Here is a 20614-nt window from a genome sequence, read left to right on the forward strand (position 1 = left end):
AGAGTGGCCCGATGTTTGACTGTACAGAATGTGTTGTGGTGTTGGAAGGGATAATGTAGCATTGGGCGCATTTTGAACACGGTACACTCACCAGTCAAAACCGGTAGGTCACGTGTGGGATGCGTTGGGGAAACGTATTGGAGCACGTCGACACACAAAAACGACCATTCATCATTTGTCATCCGCGCTGGTGGAGGAATGGAACGCCCTGCCACAAGAACTCCACCATGGGACAGTTGCAGAGCATGCACTGCTGTATGTGGCGATCAAGCATCCTACTGACAAGCGAACCTCCCCATCGCACCCCTCTCAGATTTAGTTATAAGTAGGCACAGTGGATAAGCCTTGAAAAACTGAACACAGATCAACGAGAAAACAGGAAGAAGTTGTGTGGAACTATGAAAAAAATAAGCAAAATATACAAACTGAGTAGTCCATGCGCAAGATAGGCAACATCAAGGATAGCGTGAGCCCAGGAGCGCCGTGGTCCCCTGGTTAGCGTGAGCAGTTGGGGAACGAGAGGTCCTTGGTTCAAGTCTTCCCTCGAGTGAAAAGTTTACTATCTTTGTTTTCGCAAAGTTATGACCTGTCCGTTCGTTCATTGACGTCTCTGTTCACTGTAATAAGTTTAGTGTCTGTGTTTTGCGACCGCGCCACAAAACCGTGCGATTAGTAGACGAAAGGACGTGTCTCTCCAATGGGAACCGAAAACATTTGATCACAAGGTCATAGGTCAACCGATTCCTCCACAGGAAAACACGCATGATATATTCTATATGACACTGGTGACAGCATGTGCGTCACATGACAGGAATATGTTGTTGACCCACCTAACTTGTACACTTGGCGAATGGGTAAAAAGATTCTTCTACCTTGCCCGATTTAGGTTTTCTTGTGGATGTGATAATCACTCCCAAAAAAGTGATGAAAACATAGGAGTTTGTCACATAAACTGCAACAAATGAATGCAACAGTTTCACAGTCGTACAGTTTTCCTTGTGCTCTGTCAAAACATATGTTTTTGACGTTTTCAAATTTTTCCGTGTGTAGACCGTTAAATCCTGCATACGTCCAAGCAAATCTGAACATGTCCTGGAATTCTGGAGAACGACGTTGATTATGTGTGAGTGCCTGAACTTTGATAATTGTCTGAAAATAAAAAATTAAACTTTTCACTCCAGGGAAGACTTGAACCAAGGACCTCTCGTTCCGCGGCTGCTCACGCTAACCACAGGACCACGGCGCACCTGAGCCCACACTATCCTTGATGTTGCCTATCTTGCGCATGGACTACTCAGTTTGTATATTTTGCTTATTTTTTCGTAGTTCCACACAACTTCTTCCTGTTTTCTCGATTGATCTGTGTTCAGTTTTTCAAGGCCTTTGCACTGTGCCAACTTATAACTAAATCTGAGGGTGGTGCGATGGGGAGGTTCCCTTGTGAGAACCGTGTCCCGCCTTCTGTAACGTCCAGGGGACCATCATAACTCGCAGTGACTTCAGTGTAGTTATTGTCTTTGAATATAAGTTTACGTTCTGTACTGCACAGTGGCAGTTCTTTATCTGTGTGGTCCAAATTTCATCGAGCCATGTATGTCACTTGGCAGTGACGCATCAAGCGAGAGTTCCTTGCATTCTTTAAGTTTTGCACACATCGCTCGAATTGCATCAAGACAGTCACAGTTACGATGTTAATGCTTTTGGGACGGCACGTGCTATTCTTCTGTAGACTGCGTCATAGTGCACGCCTGACTTGACGTCGCATTCCTACCGCGCACATTCTTCTCTCGGGCACCTCTAGCCCACTGGTGCTCCTCATTGTTAGCGTTTAAGGGGACCTTTACAGGCTGCGGAATCGAGCCGAGCACGAGTGGCGGGCCCCTAAGTGTAGCCGGTGGTGAGCGCTGGCGCATAATCGGCGATCGTTAGGGCGTCTGGCCGACGCGGTATTCCCGGCGGGCAGGGGTCGCGTGCGCCGCCGCGCCCTCTCGTGCCGAGAAGCCGTTCCGCGTCGGCCGACGCCAGGCCGTCGCGACGCCGCCGCCGACGCCGCCGCTGGTGTCGGCGCCGTCTGGCGGGCCCTGCGTCGTTGCGTGTGGCGACGCCGGCCGCCGCACCGCTTGTTCCCACTCTCAGAATCGCCTGAAGCCACCCAGCCGATCGACGAACATACGAGGTGTGGCTAGAAAAAAACCGGACTAGTACTGGTGAAACAATAAAACGAATGCAATAAGGCTGAAAGTCCTGTGGCCTGTCACGTGACTCTCGCTCCGCCTACTGCTCGAGTTTCATCTGCCTCCTGCACTCAGTCTGCCCGTGGCGTCTGTTTTAAGTAGTTGACGTTTTGTCTGTGCGTCGGAAAATGTTGAGTGTACAGAAAGAACAGCGTGTTAACATCAAATTTTGTTTCAAACTAGGAAAATCTGCAAGTGAAACGTTTGTAATGTTACAACAAGTGTACGGCGATGATTGTTTATCGCGAACACAAGTGTTTGAGTGGTTTAAACGATTTAAAGATGGCCGCGAAGACACCAGTGATGACACTCGCACTGGCAGACCATTGTCAGCAAGAACTGATGCAAACATTGAAAAAATCGGTAAACTTGTTCGACAAGATCGCCGTCAACTCCTGTTAATTCAGACACTGCTCTGATTGTTAAACGGCGATCTTGTCGAACAAGTTTACCGATTTTTTCAATGTTTGCATCAGTTCTTGCTGACAATGGTCTGCCAGTGCGAGTGTCATCACTGGTGTCTTCGCGGCCATCTTTAAATCGTTTAAACCACTCAAAACACTTGTGTTCGCGATAAACAATCATCGCCGTACACTTGTTGTAACATTACAAACGTTTCACTTGCAGATTTTCCTAGTTTGAAACAAAATTTGATGTTAACACGCTGTTCTTTCTGTACACTCAACATTTTCCGACGCACAGACAAAACGTCAACTACTTAAAACAGATGCCATGGGCAGACTGAGTGCAGGAGGCAGATGAAACTCGAGCAGTAGGCGGAGCGAGAGTCACGTGACAGGCCACGCGACTTTCAGCTTTATTGCATTCGTTTTATTGTTTCACCAGTACTAGTCCGGTTTTTTTCTAGCCACACCTCGTACACTGTCTGACGGCTGCTGGTAAACATCATTTCCTAGTCCCTCACCCCGTCGCAGTCGTGTCTGTCTTTGTTTTTGCGTTCCGTATCTAAATCGCTAAAAGCGGAACCGTATTTCGTTGTCTGTATGCCTGCCTGCCCGATTGTTAAGACCCCCTTTTTCTCAGCAACACCGATGGCCTTAAGATTTTTTTTACTCAGAACCAAAAATTGACACACTGGGTGACGCCTCGGGCCGCGTATGTACCAGTCTTCATACTGATTGGTAATGTACAGTCTTCGACATAAAAACTGACCGCCGGCCGACCGCCAGAGAGACTAAGTCCGAGTCGTTCACCTAAGGTGGCCAATAAACCTGACCGCCCCTGACAACGCTTAGTCCGGCCATCTGCACAATCTGGCAACACTGTAAGATGCGGAAGTGTCTGCCGGCACGGTAGCTCAGCGTGTTCGGTCAGGGGGCTGCGTGCTCTCTGTAATAAAAAAGAAAAAAAAATCTGAGTCAAGGGATCAACGATTAACTTGAACGGATGTCTTGTGACGTCCGCCCAGACCAAACGCAACGGACTATATCGGGGGGGAGGGGGAGTGGTAATCGTTGTGCATTTTAAAATCACAGTCGCGTGTTCGCGTCCAACCGTATCTGGTGTTTTTTTTTTTTTTTTTTTAAGCACATTTCGGCCCACGTCTGAAGTTACGGGTCTGATTGAACATGGAAGATAATTCATTTCGCATTATACTCACCAGTAATAACAAATACTCCGATTAACAACTCCGCAAGACAGGTCGTGGCTGTGGCGATCAGAACAGCTTACGCACCAGCATTTCTTGGCGCTGCAGCGGCTAGCTACCGGCCACCGGCTAGATGCCACCCGCCGCCTGAAATCGGGCGCCGCCCAGGTGAATGCGACGCGACGCTGTCGCCGCCCAGGTGAATGCGGCGCGACGCTGTCAATGTATCAACTGACATTTTCTAATTTGAAGTTCTCGTTATCATCTTGCAGTTAAACATTGTATTTTGCATACTTTAAAATCATGAACTACAGTTAAGCGTTTTTCAAATTGGGTTGCAAGTGGAAAAAAGTGTAACATCTGCAACACAGCTACCTCCTCTGCATTAACCCTCTGTTATACCAAAAGTAAATACTGTGATACAGTTGATACATACACTGATTGCGTCGCGCCGCATTCACCTGGGCGGCGCCCGATTTCAGGCGGCGGGTGGCGTCTAGCCGGTGGCCGGTAGCTAGTTGCTTTAGCGCGAGGAAATGCTGGAGCGTAAGCTATTCTGATAGTTGTTTCTGGAAGTATTTGTTATCACTGGTGGGTAGAATGTGAAGCGAACTATGTTCCATGTTCAGTCAGACTCTTAACTTTAGACGAGGGCCGAAATGCTTCTTTTTTTTTAATATACAGGGTTATTACAAATGATTGAAGCGATTTTACAGCTCTACAATAACTTTATTATTTGAGATATTTTCACAATGCTTTGCACACACATACAAAAACTCAAAGTTTTTTAGGCATTCACAAATGTTCGATATGTGCCCCTTTTGTGATTCGGCAGACATCAAGCCGAAAATCAAGTTCCTCCCACACTCGACGCAGTATGTTCCCATCAATGAGTTCGAAAGCATTGTTGATGCGAGCTCGCAGTTCTGGCACGTTTCTTGGTAGAGGAGGTTTAAACACTGAATCTTTCACATCACTATTCGTGAAACTTGCCCGCACGCGTTCAACCGTTTCTTCGCTCACTGCAGGCCGACCCGTTGATTTCCCCTTACAGAGGCATCCAGAAGCTTTAAACTGCGCATACCATCGCCGAATGGAGTTAGCAGTTGGTGGATCTTTGTTGAACTTCGTCCTGAAGTGTCGTTGCACTGTTATGACTGACTGATGTGAGTGCATTTCAAGCACGACATACGCTTTCTCGGCTCCTGTCGCCATTTTGTCTCACTGCGCTCTCGAGCGCTCTGGCGGCAGTAACCTGAAGTGCGGCTTCAGCCGAACAAAGCTTTATGAGTTTTTCTACGTATCTGTAGTGTGTCGTGACCATATATCAATGAATGGAGCTACAGTGAATTTATGAAATCGCTTCAATCATTTGTAATAGCCCTGTAGAAAAGAAGACAACACTTCCTCCTGACACTTCCGCATCTTACATTGTCGGCAGATTGTGCATATGGCCTGACTTAACTGTTGTCAGTGGCGGTCGAGTTTATTGGCCACCTTAAGTGAACGACTCGGACGTAGTCTTTGTGGCGGCCGGTTTTTATGTCTAAGACTGTACATAAATCACTATGCTGTGAGCCTCCGATACATTAGTACACTGAGGAGCCAAAGAAACTGATACACCTGCCTAATATTGTGTAGCGCCCCCACGAGCATGAAGAAGTGTGGCTGCAGGACGTTGTATCGACTCGACTAACGTCTCAAGTAGTGCTGGAGGGATCTGATACCATCAATCATGCAGGGCTGTCCATAAATCCGTAAGAGTACAAGGGGGTGGAGATCTCATCTGAACAGCACGTTGCAAGGCATCCCACATATGCTCAATAGTGTTCATGTCTGGGGAGTTTGGCGGCCAGCGGAAGTGTTTAAACTCCGAAGAGTGTTCCGGGAGCCACACTAGCAATTCTGGACGTGTGGGGTGTCGCATTGTCCTGCTGGAATTGCTCAAGTCCGTCGGAATGCACAATGGACATGAATAGATACAGGTGACCAGACTGGATCCTTACGTACGTGCCACATATCAAGAGTCGTGTCTAGACGTATCAGGAGTCTCCTATCACTCCAACTGCACACGCCCGACACCCTTACAGAGCGTCCACCAGCTTGAACAGTCCCCTGCTGACATGCAGGGTCCATGAATTCATAGGTTGTCTCCATACACGTACACCTCCATCCGCTCTATACAATTTGAAACGAGACTCGTCCGACCAAGCAATGTCTCCAGTCATCAACAATCCAATTTCGGTGTTGACTGGGCCCAGGCGAGGCATAAAGCTTTGTGTCGTGCAGTCATCAAGGGTACACGAGGGGGGCCTTCGGCTCTGAAAGACCCTATCGGCTATCGATGATGTTTCGTTAAGTGGTTCGTGCGCTTACACTTGCTGATGACCCAGCATTGAAATCTGCAGCAGTTTGCAGAAGGTTGCGCTTCTGTCACGTTTAACGTTTCTCTTCAGTCAACATTGGTCCCGTTCTTGCAGCATCTTTTTCCTGCGTCGGAGATTTGATGTTTTACCGGATTCCCTATATTTACGCTACACTCGTGAAATGGTCGTACGGTAAAATCCCCACTTGGCTGCTACCTCGGAGAAGTGTCTCCCATCGCTCGTGCGCTGGCTATAACACCCCGTTCTAACTCACTTAAACCTTGATAAGGTGCCATTGTAACAGCAGTAACCGATCCTACAACTGCGTCTGACTCTTATTGTCTTATATAGGCGTTGCCCACCGCAGCCTGCCCGTTTACATCTCCCTGTATTTCAATACGCATGCCTATACCAGTTTCTTTGGCGCTTCAGAATAAGAGCGCGGTAAGTTGGCCGCTGGGCCCCAAATACTTACCGTTAAAATTCGGCACCATTCGGAACACTTTCTGTCGACTTTTTTTGTTTGAGATTGCTGCCACACCCAGCGACTCCAAAGTTGTGTTACTTCAGTAATTGTGTCATCTCAACAAGTTTTAACAGATCGCAGATGTTTACTATTTTTTTGCGTGTCTTTTTTTTTTACTCCATTGCGCCGTATTACCACAGCCTTAATTTAATTTTATATTTCTTTGGTACAAATAAGTACCTCATTTGAAGATGACCGTCTCTGTAAAGCGCATTCGAGAATCCATGTTACTTCCGTGTCAAAATTTATACTACAGCAGGTGGTCGGTAAGAGTTGTATACGCCCGTGAGTCGTCAGTAATAGAAAACAAACGCTCTGTAACCCAGCAATGACCGCGCTGTTAGCCTCTTTGCCCCTGAGCTAATCATCTAATTTTACTTAGCTCAACGACGAATTCGCCAGCGCTAATTAAAATTAATCGCATCTTAAAATATTACGATGTCCGTAAGTATCTTTATATGTTACTGAGCACGAAAGCTACATTTCTAAGAAGCACTTAACGTTAGGTGACCTTTTTGAATTAGGCTGTTGGTTGCTACATACATATTATTATCAAGTGCAGCTGAGAATCGCGGACCGCACGAGTACGTAATTTGGGCCGCAGTTTGACGGCCACTGGGTTAGACTTATCACATTTAAATTTATGTCACATACTAAGGTTTATAGTAGGCAACAGCCTTGCCGCAGTGGATACACCGGTTCCCGTGAGATCATCGAAGTTAAGCGCTGTCGGGCGTGGTCGGCACTTGGATGGGTGACCATCCAGGTCGCCTAGCGCTGTTGCCATTTTTCGGGGTGCACTCAGCCTCTTGATGCCAATTGAGGAGCTACTCGATCGAATAGTTGCGGCTTCGGTCAAGATACCATCATAACGACCCGGAGAGCGGTGTGCTGACCACACGCCCCTCCTTCCACATCCTCCACGGAGGATGACACGGCGGTCGGACGGTCCCGATGGCCCACTTGTGGCCTGAAGACGGAGTACTAAGGTCAAAGTCCCTTAAGCTTCTGAATCCGTGCAATCAAAAGATAAGGCCATTTATGTCACGTATTTTGATACCCGCAAACTCCTCATTAAAAACTGTAGGATACTTCCAGTAGACTTAGAATCATGAAATTTGGCGAAAACCAAGTTTTCACATTACAAGTAAGCGATAAATTCCGAAAATCTTTATTTTGTAAATATAGCGCACGAAAAAATATTTCATTTTTGGTCATTTGTTATCCGATTGTCTGTTTGTCCGTTTGTTAAATTTCCTTTTTCTCCGGAGGTCAGCTGTGTATTTCTCAAAGCAATTATCCGGGGCGTGGGGAATCTACTTGATTTGATTTCTGGAAATCTAGATCTGGATGACAGGACTTGACTTGAATCGCGCTCCTCCAGAATACGAGTCCGGTGCTTTAAACACCTCGTTCGCTAATGTACGTGTAAATTCAAGTGTTACAATAGACCCTTAAGTTCACAGTCACGTAATGCCACAAAGCTGCCAATTGCACCTTCCTTTCTTACACGCATCGCTTGAAGCAGATCCAGAATCAACCCCGGTCCAAGCGACGCTGAGTGTACTACATAGGATTTTTTCAAGGCTCCGACGACACGGGAAATGTTCTTCTTTGGCCAGGACAAAGTCGAACAGAACTAAGCATCCCACATCAGGGCCGATATCAGGATTTTAAGTGCGCGACCGAATACAAAAATGTCTCTGCTGGACAATATACGCATAGCTTACATCTGCCTCAGGCGTCACAGCTTCCCAGCGAACTGTGTGTGTGTGTGTGTGTGTGTGTGTGTGTGTGTGTGTGTGTGCGTCATGCTCCGAGTAGTTGTGTGCCAGCCGTTCCGGCCGTGTGTCTCCCCCTCGGACCACTAATGAATGTAGTAAAGTGCTCGTCACAGGTGGATTCTGCTCTAGTGTACGGGTTGTCATGTTTCACATTCTTCTGTAGCAAAACAGACAGCCAGAACTATCACAGGAGTATCGTGTTAAGACAGCCTACATTCTGTCGTTAACGTTTCAGCTAGTCGAGTAGTAGGAGCCAGCCGCAAGCCAATTGCAATTCTTGCTCGACTACCAGGTGCTCGCCTGTTTCATTGACCCATACAGTCTTCTCAGGCGCCGCCGCCTGAAAATCGGCAGTCCCCCACCCTCCCTCCGCCGCTCGCCGCTACTGCAGTCTGTCAGTCACGAAGTTCTTTTCGAGCTATAGCAGCTACACGCAATAGGTTCGAGCTTTGGCAGTTAGACCTAATAGGTTTCACTTGAAGGGCTGGTTTCACAACTGACTCCAACTATATAATAAGCGTCACTCACGAACCTGACTATTAGCTTGTACAAATTCATTCACCGAGCCCAGCAGCGATAATCATTGCTCAGTGAATGTCGTAGTGCGTCCAAAAAAGACCCTCGTTCCAAAGTTCGGCAGTTAGTAAAGACACTGTTATCGGTCTTTTTATGTCAGATCAAAGACAAATATAGATTTGCTGATTTGACACATATAATCTCTATTGTGTCTGTCATTTAAAGTTCGAGTAATCTGAGACACTGTCACTCTTTCGTTATCATTGACGATAGTGCATGAAAGTCAGGAAACAAGCCAGAGTCCAGCAGTACAGTGAGCTAATGTTGGCACAGTGTAAACGCTGTGCAATGTAATTTCTGCGACCCGTCCTTATATGGTATGTCCTATACATGTCGCGCCGGCGATCAAGTCTCCTTTAGAAAGGACAACATTTTCCGCCTGGAGCGTTATTAATGTTGTAAAATTTCACACTGAGTGGAGGCGCAGTGGAAATTGTGTGTGCAGGTAACATGAATTCGATAGTAATTATTACATGAAGTGCTACTTTTTTGTATACAAAAGACGAAGACTCCTGTCAACACTGTAAATGTATTTTAGATTAGTTTGTTTTGACATTTTAAGGTAGACATTAGCGTCAATCGTACCCTGGAACGAAGTTACATAGCCTTAACAAAGGACTGATTCCGACATAAAGTAAGTCTTATAACCGCAGTACACTGAAACGAGCAAACAAGACGAATATATATATATATATATATATATATATATATATATATATATATATATATATATATATATATATAGGATGTTTCAAAAATGACCGGTATATTTGAAACGGCAATAAAAACTAAACGAGCAGTGATAGAAATACACCGTTTGTTGCAATATGCTTGGGACAACAGTACATTTTCAGGCGGACAAACTTTCGAAATTACAGTAGTTACAATTTTCAACAACAGATGGCGCTGCAAGTGATGTGAAAGATATAGAAGACAACGCAGTCTATGGGTGCGCCATTCTGTACGTCGTCTTTCTGCTGTAAGCGTGTGCTGTTCACAACGTGCAAGTGTGCTGTAGACAACATGGTTTATTCCTTAGAACAGAGGATTTTTCTGGTGTTGGAATTCCACCGCCTAGAACACAGTGTTGTTGCAACAAGACGAAGTTTTCAACGGAGGTTTAATGTAACCAAAGGACCGAAAAGCGGTACAATAAAGGATCTGTTTGAAAAATTTCAACGGACTGGGAACGTGACGGATGAACGTGCTGGAAAGGTAGGCCGACCGCGTACGGCAACCACAGAGGGCAACGCGCAGCTAGTGCAGCAGGTGATCCAACAGCGGCCTCGGGTTTCCGGTCGCCGTGTTGCAGCTGCGGTCCAAATGACGCCAACGTCCACGTATCGTCTCATGCTCCAGAGTTTACACCTCTATCCAACACAATTCAAACGCGGCAACTCCTCAGCGCCGCTACCATTGCTGCACAAGAGACATTCGCTAACGATGTAGTGCACAGGATTGATGACGGCGATATGCATGTGGGCAGCATTTGGTTTACTGACGAAGCTTATTTTTACCTGGACGGCTTCGTCAATAAACAGAACTGGCGCATATGGGGAACCGAAAAGCCCCATGTTGCAGTCCCATCGTCCCTGCATCCTCAAAAAGTACTGGTCTGGGCCGCCATTTCTTCCAAAGGAATCATGGGACCATTTTTCAGATCCGAAACGATTACTGCATCACGCTAACTGGACATTCTTCGTGAATTTGTTGCGGTACAAACTGCCTTAGACGACACTGCGAACACCTCGTGGTTTATGCAAGATGGTGCCCGGCCACATCGCACGGCCGACGTCTTTAATTTCCTGAATGAATATTTCGATGATCGTGTGATTGCTTTGGGCTATCCGAAACATATAGGAGGCGGCGTGGATTGGCCTCCCTATTCGCCAGACATGAACCCCTGTGACTTCTTTCTGTGGGGACACTTGAAAGACCAGGTGTACCGCCAGAATCCAGAAACAATTGAACAGCTGAAGCAGTACGTCTCATCTGCATGTGAAGCCATTCCGCCAGACACGTTGTCAAAGGTTTCGGGTGATTTCATTCAGAGACTACGCCATATTATTGCTACGCATGGTGGATATGTGGAAAATATCGTACTATAGAGTTTCCCAGACCGCAGCGCCATCTGTTGTTGAAAATTGTAACTACTGTAATTTCGAAAGTTTGTCTGCCTGAAAATGTACTGTTGTCCCAAGCATATTGCAACAAACGGTGTATTTCTATCGCTGCTCGTTTAGTTTTTATTGCCATTTCAAATATACCGGTCATTTTTGAAACACCCTGTATAATATTCATTTGGATATACATTTGGGATGTTTCCAATTCAATCCATATTAATGACTATGTATCTAAAGCAACAATAAAATGTTCTTTTAAGTGTCCTGCAAGAATTGTTTCAAAAGCAGGGGATAGATAATTGAATAATTGTTCAGAACTAAAAGTACAATCTAAACAGAAGAGGAGAACAGTTTACAAGAACAAGAGTTGGATATTACAACCATACGTACAGCCGTATGTTTAGTTACAGCAGTATTCAGGCACATACATATAGGATGCAAATAGTGACGTACAGTTAGAGGCTGAGAGTTCCATATTTTCCTGAGTAGCAAGTGGGAAGATAGTAGTTTAATTAAGCTTCGGACTTACCCTGATATTCTAATTACCAAGAGCATTAAATTAGCAGCATAGGGAGCTATAACTTGATGTTGGCACTGTTGACAAAGTCGTACAGTAGTTTATACGTTGCTGTACCGTTGGATGCTAACAAGTAGACATGATTGACTCGAGGACAGTATCATCGTAAAAGGAACATTATGCATTAACGTCCTTCAAAGCGAGTATGGCTGAGATCGCGATCGTCGTGAATAAAGACGATCAAGTCCGTGGTGAAAGTCAGATAACTATTGTTGGGTACATACACTAATCTGACAGCTGCCCACCGTTAGTCTAAATGCCATCTGATGGCGTTATGCGCACGTGACTCTGTGAGAGAAGTATATGAGCGGAGCAGTGACGAATGGGGAACCATTGTAGCGACAATATTGGCAGCAAATGGGGCATTTACTGACGTAAGCGACTTTGACAAAGCGCAGGTTGTTACGGACCGGCACCTGGGAACAAGCATATTGAAAACGGCGAAGCTGGTCGGTTCTTCGCATGCTACTGTCGTGAGCGTTTATGGAAAGTGGTTGCAAGATGTTGGACGTCCGTCCTTCATGACCCATGACGTTGTGGTATAAGGCTTGGCAACTTTGTAAAGCAGGATAGGTGGCGATCTGGGGGCAAGTTTGTCGACAGGGTACAATGCTGCTGCAGACACAAAATCTTTCTGAGCACTCTGTTCCGCTCGCTGTTGAACGCAGAGCTCCACAGCAAAAGGTCTCTATGTGTTTCCACATTGATCCAAAGACATCATCAGTTACGACTGCATTGGCACGGGGTCATTCAGATTGGGCCGTAGATCACCTGGTCGGATTAATCACTTTTTCTTGTTGTACCAGCTCGTTGTTCGTGTCTGGCTACTCGAAACCTACACCTCGAAATTGACTGGGACCGGTATTATGATTGAGGGACATTCACCTGGGCTTCCGGTGAACCTTTGGTGGTACCGGTAATGGAAGGCACCATGACAGCTGTGGAGTACGTGAACTTTATGGCGGGCCACCTGCATCCCTTCATGTTTGATGCCTTCCTCAATGGAGATGGCATCCTCCAGCACGATAACTGGTCCTATCACAAGGTCAGATTCGTGCTAGAGTGTTTCGAGGAGCATGATAGTGAACTTTATATTGATTTCTTGGCCACCCACTGCAGACTCCAAAGTAAAGTACGAGCATATGGGATTGGTTCCCAAATATATGCGTGGGTCGAAGACTTCTTACGTAATAGAACCCAGTACGTTGTCCTCGATGATGAGTGTTCATTGGAGGTGATGGTATCATCTGGAGTGCCCCAGGGAAGTGTGGTAGGTCCGCTGTTGTTTTATATCTACATAGATGATTTTGGGTAGGGTGGATAGCAATGTGCGGCTGTTTGCTGCTGATGCTATGGTGTACGGGAAGGTGTCGTCGTTGAGTGACTGTAGGAGGATACAAGATGACTTGGACAGGATTTGTGATTGTGTAAAGAATGGCAGCTAACTCTAAATATAGATAAATGTAAATTAATGCAGATGAATAGGAAAAAGAATCCCGTAATGTTTGAATACTCCATTAGTAGTGTAGCGCTTGACACAGTCACGTCGATTAAATATTTGGGCGTAACATTGCAGAGCGATATGAAGTGGGACAAGCATGTAATGGCAGTTGTGGGGAAGGCGGATAGTCGTCTTCGGTTCATTGGTAGAATTTTGGGAAGATGTGGTTCATCTGTAAAGGAGACCGCTTATAAAACACTAATACGACCTATTCTTGAGTACTGCTCGAGCGTTTGGGATCCCTATCAGGTCGGATTGAGGGAGGACACAGAACCAATTCAGAGGCAGGTTGCTAGATTTGTTACTGGTAGGTTTGGTCATCACGCGAGTGTTACGGAAATGCTTCAGGAACTCGGGTGGGAGTCTGTGGAGGAAAGGAGGCGTTCTTTTCGTGAATCGCTACTGAGGAAATTTAGAGAACCAGCATTTGAGGCTGACTGCAGTACAATTTTACTGCCGCCAACTTATATTTCGCAGAAAAACCACAAAGATAAGAGTGATTAGGGCTCGTACGGAGGCATATAGGCAGTCATTTTTCCCTCGTTCTGTTTGGGAGTGGAACAGGGAGAGAAGATGCTAGTTGTGGTACGAGGTACCCTCCGCCACGCACCGTATGGTGGATTGCGGAGTATGTATGTAGCTGTAGATGTAGAAATTCGTCTAACCTCAACCAGAACGTACGTATTTGGTACGCCATCGGGCGTCAGATGCTCACCCCAAAAACCACCGGACGTAATTTTCGTAAATTGTGTAACCTGCGCTTAGAAATCTGGTGCCACATGCCTCTGAAAACCTACCAACGGTTTGTTGAATCCATGCCACGCCGAATGGCTGCTGTAATTTGCTCCAACGGTTGGACCGCTGGTGGTCATAATGGTTTGGCTCAACAATGTATAACCACGTTTGATAACTTGCTTGTAGATGCAGTTGGTGACGTTCCAGATATTTACACAGCTTTCAAGCGGTGGTAATACTTATTTAGCTATTTTGACTCTGTTGTCTCATGACTTCATGCAATTTAGTGTAGTACACTACGGGGCAAGCAAGCATCATGTACATAATAATTTGGTTTCCACAGATTACGAACTAGAATACGAACAATACAAAAACTGAGGTTTGGTTGGTAACTGTACAAATGGAGCAGAGAATAAAGATTGGAACAAGTAAGTGGGACTGTTATAAAAACGTAATTGAGATGAGTGAGACATGCAGCCAGGTGAATGTATGGTAGAGTGGCATGTGAAATTCTTCGCTGGGCTCCAAGTGATACGTAACAATAGAGATGACGACCTAATAGAAAGTGGGTGGATGAAATTAGTAAACAAGGAAAAGTTCAGTGGAGGATTTTATGCAGTATGTCAGATGGCTGATGAAAGTATTATACACGATATTTTTCTCGAATGTTCTGAAAGATCTGTCGGAAGAACAACACATCAGTGGGTAGCAACTGAGGATGTAGTGTTCGCCACATCCATCAGAGACCAATAAGAAGACATAAATAGTCGAACTGATATTAATGCGTGCCAGCGGTAAAAGAAAAACAGAACTCTTAAGCTCTCACCCGTTCATAACGTCCACGGTTTTTACTACTGTCCTTTCAACTGTAATATTAATTTAATTGAAATTGTGTGTAAGTCCTCGACAACTGGTGAATGATCTGAAGACCCCTGTGGCCTTGTGTGAATGGCGCCCATTTTCTCTTTGTTGTATACCTTCATTGATATCCCGCGGGAAAAACCACCCGGTATGACCTCGACGTTGTATCGTCGCTTCTCATTGTTTCACGTGCCGATGTACGTGACTTGCACGAGAAAGAGGACATGTCATAGCTGCATTCCGCCAGTGACCTCAAGAAAGTCTACCTTTGTGTTAGTGGTTTCAAGCCAAGTCGTTTACCATTTGCACAGGACAGTTATACTGTCACTGGCTAGCGGAGACTAAAATGGGTTATGTCGCGTGCGACTAATTGTAGGTTCTTCCATTAAAATCTCGGAAAGATCTGGTTTATTTTTTCCGATGTTTGTACTCGCCACCGTGTCAATTGCCAATTTCCTTTCATTGAAACATTTACTAGTTTTAAAGTTCTTATAATCTCCACAGTTTGATAATCGTGTATGTTTGAGGTATTCCCCAACACAGAAATTTACGCTTATAAGCCAAAACATTACGACCACTGCACACCGCGACGTTGGATGCCGTAAGGAGAGTATGTAAGCTTAGCAGACACGGACGGGCTAGCGAGGATATGGGCTGCAAATGGGGAAATCCATTGAGATAAGCGACTTCGACAAAGGGCAGATTATTATTACGCAGTATCTCGAAAGCGGCAAAGCTGGTCGAATGTTCACGTGCTACTGTAGTGAGCATCTACAGATAGAGGTAGGACAGTGAAACTACCAGTGGGCGCTAAATGGTTGGACATCCACGGCTCTTCACAGAACGTAGGGTTCGGAGGATTGTCTGCTCGGTAATACAGGGCAGATGGTGATCTGAGGCATCTCTGCCGAAAGAGCACAATGCCGGTGCACGCACAATTGTTTCGGAGTCACCATTCCATCGTTCATTGTTGAACATGGAGCTCCGCAGCAGACCACTCTTACGTATTCACATGTTGACCCAAAGACATCGTCAGTTACAGTTGTTGTGGGCTCGAGACCATATGGATTCGACCGTCGATCAATGGGAACGTGTTGGCTCTTCGAGTAAATCACGTTTTTGCTACACTAGATCGATGGTCGTCTCCACAAACGCCGTCTTCTAGGCAAACTGCTCGAAATGTCCAGCGCGCCACGCGTGCTAGTGGGAGCAGTATTATGCTATGGGAGACGCTCTCCTGCGGTTGCTTGGCACTTTGGTAGTAATCGAAGACACGCTGGCATCTGGAACCACCTGCATCCCTTCATGCTTGATGTCTTCCCCAACGGCGATATCATCTTTCAGCGGTATAATTGCCCATTTCTCGGAGCAAAATTTGGAAATTTGTGGGAAGGTCTTATGGGACCAAACTGCTGAGGTCATCGGCCTCTAAACTTACACACTTTTTAATCTAACTTACCCTAAGGACAACACACACACGCATGCCCGAGGCAGGACTCGAACCTCCGAGGGGGGTGGGGGTGGGGAGGGGAGCCGCGCGAACCGTGACAAGACGCCTTCGACCGCGCGGCTACCCAGCGCGGCATTTCTCGGAGCCAGAATCGTGCTACAGTGGTTTGAGGAGCGTTAGACTGAACTCACGTTGACTCTGGGCGACCAAATTCACCTGGTTTAAATCCTATGGAAACCATTTGGGTTGTTATCGGGCGCCATACCGCTAGCAAATTAGTGGCCCGTCATTTGCGTGGAGTACATGACCTATGCGTAAATATCTAATGCTGCATACCCCCACAAACCTACCAACGAACTGTCGGATCTCTGATACGGACAAAGAAGCTATTAAGCAGGTGGTCATAACTTTTTGGCTCGTCAGTGTATTTTGTGCGTCAGTTCTTGCATCGTTTCCAGTTACCGGTTGTTACTGGTAACGGGCATCCGCATCAGATGCAAGATTCATTAGGATTAGTCATGTCTTCGGCGCCGGTAATCAAAACTTGCGCAACGCGTTACTATTACTGGCAGCATGCATGGACCAGGTACGGAAAATAAAGCCATTCTAATGAAAGTAAATAACATAGACGTGGGTAGCACGCTGGAGGCGGCACATCCCCGCGCGTGCAGCCGGTCGGGAGTCGGTTGTGGCCTTATACGGCATCGGCGGTTGGCCACGAGGCGGCCGGGATTGAAGAGAAGTGGGGGGGGGGGGGGGGCGGGCACCGACCGCCTGTGGCTATTCCTCGAGTGAAGCTGGCACGTGCAGCCGTGTGCTGGCGCGATCGGCCGAAACGGGCACGTCGGATGGCTCTTCAGATGTGAAGCAAGCCGCTGTGTGTGACTGACGCGATTCAATAAAATTTTGCAGACCTCACGTTTAAAATTAGATTCGTACTGGACGTCAGAAAACGGATCTGAATGTACGGCGATGTCACCTTCAAATCGTGGTTTATTCACACTTGACGGAAATTCATCACACCACTTCGCTCAGCCCTATGAAAGTCGTGTTACGAGATATCATCCGTGATAGAAAAATTTGGATGTCGTGTCAGAGTAAAGGAACTAGCAGTGGTAGAATTTAACGGTCGACGCAAGATTCATAACGGACTATATCTTGACAAAGTTTGTGTGGTAAACTGCTGAGAAATGAAACAATCGGAAAAGTGTTGTCCAAACATTTCAAAAAATCGACGGTTGTTTGCGAGAGAAAATGTATACATCAAATACATCATACTGTACTACAATGCAATACGCATAGCCTTTTTAACCGATCAGTTTTATGGTTTTTCTCTATAAGTGTCAAATAAAATTAAAAAAATCGTAGTTTTGTATTTGAAAAGAGCTGACCTATTCACTGTTTAGAAAGGTCATTCAACGAAAATTATTTCTAGAGTACATGATGTTTTATTTCGTCGGGGTACTGTAAAACCTAAATCTCTTGTGGAAGAACACTCGCGAAAAACGTTGACGCTGACATAATATTCCGTTGACAGCCCGTGTGAATGCGACCATGCGTTGGGGGAATATTTTGACATTCCGTTCCCTCAACATTTAATGAATAAATTACAGAAATAATATTTAACTTATAGAATGACACCAACAATATTTAATCATCCTTTGAACTGACATCAGAAACTTTGATTTTCTTGGTGAAAATACGTGTAATTATTATTAAAACAGCGCTAAGGATGGAAATAAATGGCTTAATATGCCTAATACAATAGTAAACAAAGTATCAGCACCAAAAACTATGACAAGGTGTGTGAAGTACGACACGACCAGCACAAAGTAACTGATGCAGTATGTGAGACAGAGCAATTAAAAATCCACTGAAGATCACACATCAGTTGCTCAAACAGCGTGCTCAGAGTTGTGTAAGTAATCATTCCACCCACGCTATATCCATGAATGGAACAAGAAGACACGTGATACACATAGTAAACTACACAGTACCATCTGCCACACACTTTGAAACGTTCCACGAGGCACAGATGGATTGAATTTTATTTCATCTTTGTTGTTCTGTCATCCTCAGCTGCATGTGGAAACTGTTATGTTAACTCTGTCTATATGCAAATGAATGAAACTAAATTTTATCAGAACGAAACGTAAAGGAAATGTGTCTTCATGAAAGCAAGAAAATTGGCCTATAGTGATCAATTGCACATTACATAGGGTGTCCAGATAATTTGATCAGATAGTGCATATCGTGATAAAAATTAGTTTTACTCAGCTGAACATATACAGACGTAATTTGTGAATTTTATTTGTATCAAAAGGAAATTTCTCTGGAGAAGACTACAAAATTATAAGACACAATTGAAGGCCAGCACTTGGGTCATTACTTTTGATAGACACATGTGAAAGTGCACATGCTATCTTAGCTTTTGCAAGTAATAGTTTCTTCATCAGCCAACAAAGAGGGGTAGAATGGGGAAGATTAAGAAGGAAGGGCAACTGACTCAGACTCTTGTCTTCCTGAGGCCTGTGCTGAAATTTCGCCTCTTAAAGGCAAGTAATGGCCAGTGGTTCTGTCTCTCTCTCTCTTCTGTATGTTTATGTGTCTCTCTTTAATTTTATTTCTTAGTTTTCACACAAGTTTGTGGAGATATAATGTATTTGTTTTGAGAAGACCTTGCAGTGTAAGGTAATGAGAGGATGTTTGTTTTGTTGCAGCATGCCTGAGGAGACGAAGGCGGCTGAGAAGGGCGAACAACAGCCGGCCGTGAAGCAGAGCAGTGGGGGCGGGAAGACCGTCCTCGCCAGGGTCACCCTGCTCGATGGCAGCCTGCTGGAGCTCAATGTGGAGGTAGGTCTGCGTGGCATTAGTTTCGAACCAGTGCCTGTTGAATTGCCCAGTATCTGCAGCACATTATTAGACAGCATTCGTTATGTGTCGTGCATGCTCGATTATAGATTTCCCAGTGCATGCCAGTTTAAGCTCTTTATGTACAGAGCGTTTGCAATTAACTTTGCCAGCTCTTCTTGTAAAAATGTTTTGTTGACAATATTGGCAAACTGGTCCCTCATTGGATAAAATGTGTTTGTCGCCAGGGTGACTGTGTTCAGAAATAAACATGTAGGCATGAAGAATAAAGACGTAGAATGTTAATAATAGCAGTTTCATTTAAAAAAAAACTTTAAGAATTTACACACAAAAACTCGGAGGCCTTACTTTCCAGTATGCCCTTCCAAAATGTGTTAAACAGACGTACATAATCATAGGCCTACCCTTCAGCAAAACAGATATCTTGTGAATTTCCTAAAGACGTTCAATACAGTTTCTTATTGCTGTTTAATGAAGAAAGTACTAGCTTACTCATATTGGAATACATCTACATCTGCAACTCAGCAAGCTACTCTGTGCCGCATGGCAGAGGATACCTTGTACAACTACTAGTCATTTCCTTTCCTGTTCCACTTTCAAATAGATCAGGGGTGAAGCGACTGTCTATAAGCCTTCGTATGAGCCCTAATTTCTCTTATCCTATCTTTGTGACTGGATCCTATCTTTGTGACTGGATTCACACACACACATATACACACTCACTCACTCTCTCTCTCTCTCTCTCTCTCTCTCTCTCTCTCACTCTCACTCTTAAAGACCCAAAGAAACTGGTACACCTACGTAAGATAGTGTATGCCCACCACCAGCACGCATAAGTGCCACAACACAATGTGGCGTGGACTTGACTAATGTCTGAAGTAGTGCTGGACGCAATTGACATCATGAATCATGCAGGGCTGTCCATAAATCCATAAGAGTACCAGGGGGTGGAAATCTCTTCTGAACAGCACATTGCAAGGCATCCCAGATTTGCTCAATAATGTTCATGTCTTGGGAGTTTGGTGGCCAGTGGAAGTGCTTAAACTCAGGAGAGTGTTCCTGGAGCCACTATGTAGCAATTCTGGATGTGTGGAGTGTCGCATTGTCATGCTGGAATTTCCTAAGTCCGTCGCAATGCACAGTGGACATGAATTGATGCATATAATGACACAGGATGCTTACGTATGTGTCACCTGTCAGAGTCGTATCTAGACTTATCGGGGATCCCATATCATTCCAATTGCGTATGCCCCACACCATTAGAGCCTCCACCAGCTTGAACAGCCCCTGTTGACATGCAGGGTCCATGGATTCATGAGGTTGTTTCCATTCCTGTACATCTCCATCTGCTCAATACAGTTTGAAATGAGACTCGTCTGACTAGGCAACATGTTTCCAGTC

General features: G+C 45.4%; 1 protein-coding gene and 1 pseudogene across 4 annotated transcripts in view; both read left to right on the forward strand.

Moving 5' to 3' along the window:
* Positions 1–20614, forward strand: part of LOC126092210 (mesocentin-like) — a 619468-nt gene that overhangs the window by 502070 nt on the left and 96784 nt on the right. For all 4 annotated transcript variants that reach the window (XM_049907701.1, XM_049907704.1, XM_049907705.1 and 1 more), the window contains exon 2: positions 19063–19195. In XM_049907701.1, coding sequence (XP_049763658.1) covers positions 19064–19195 — 132 coding nt within the window. In that variant the 5' untranslated portion in view covers position 19063. The remainder of the gene's footprint in view (positions 1–19062; positions 19196–20614) is intronic.
* Positions 7404–7521, forward strand: LOC126093747 (5S ribosomal RNA; annotated as a pseudogene).

The sequence above is a fragment of the Schistocerca cancellata genome, chromosome 7, assembly GCF_023864275.1.
Source record: "Schistocerca cancellata isolate TAMUIC-IGC-003103 chromosome 7, iqSchCanc2.1, whole genome shotgun sequence".
Taxonomy (NCBI): domain Eukaryota; kingdom Metazoa; phylum Arthropoda; class Insecta; order Orthoptera; family Acrididae; genus Schistocerca; species Schistocerca cancellata.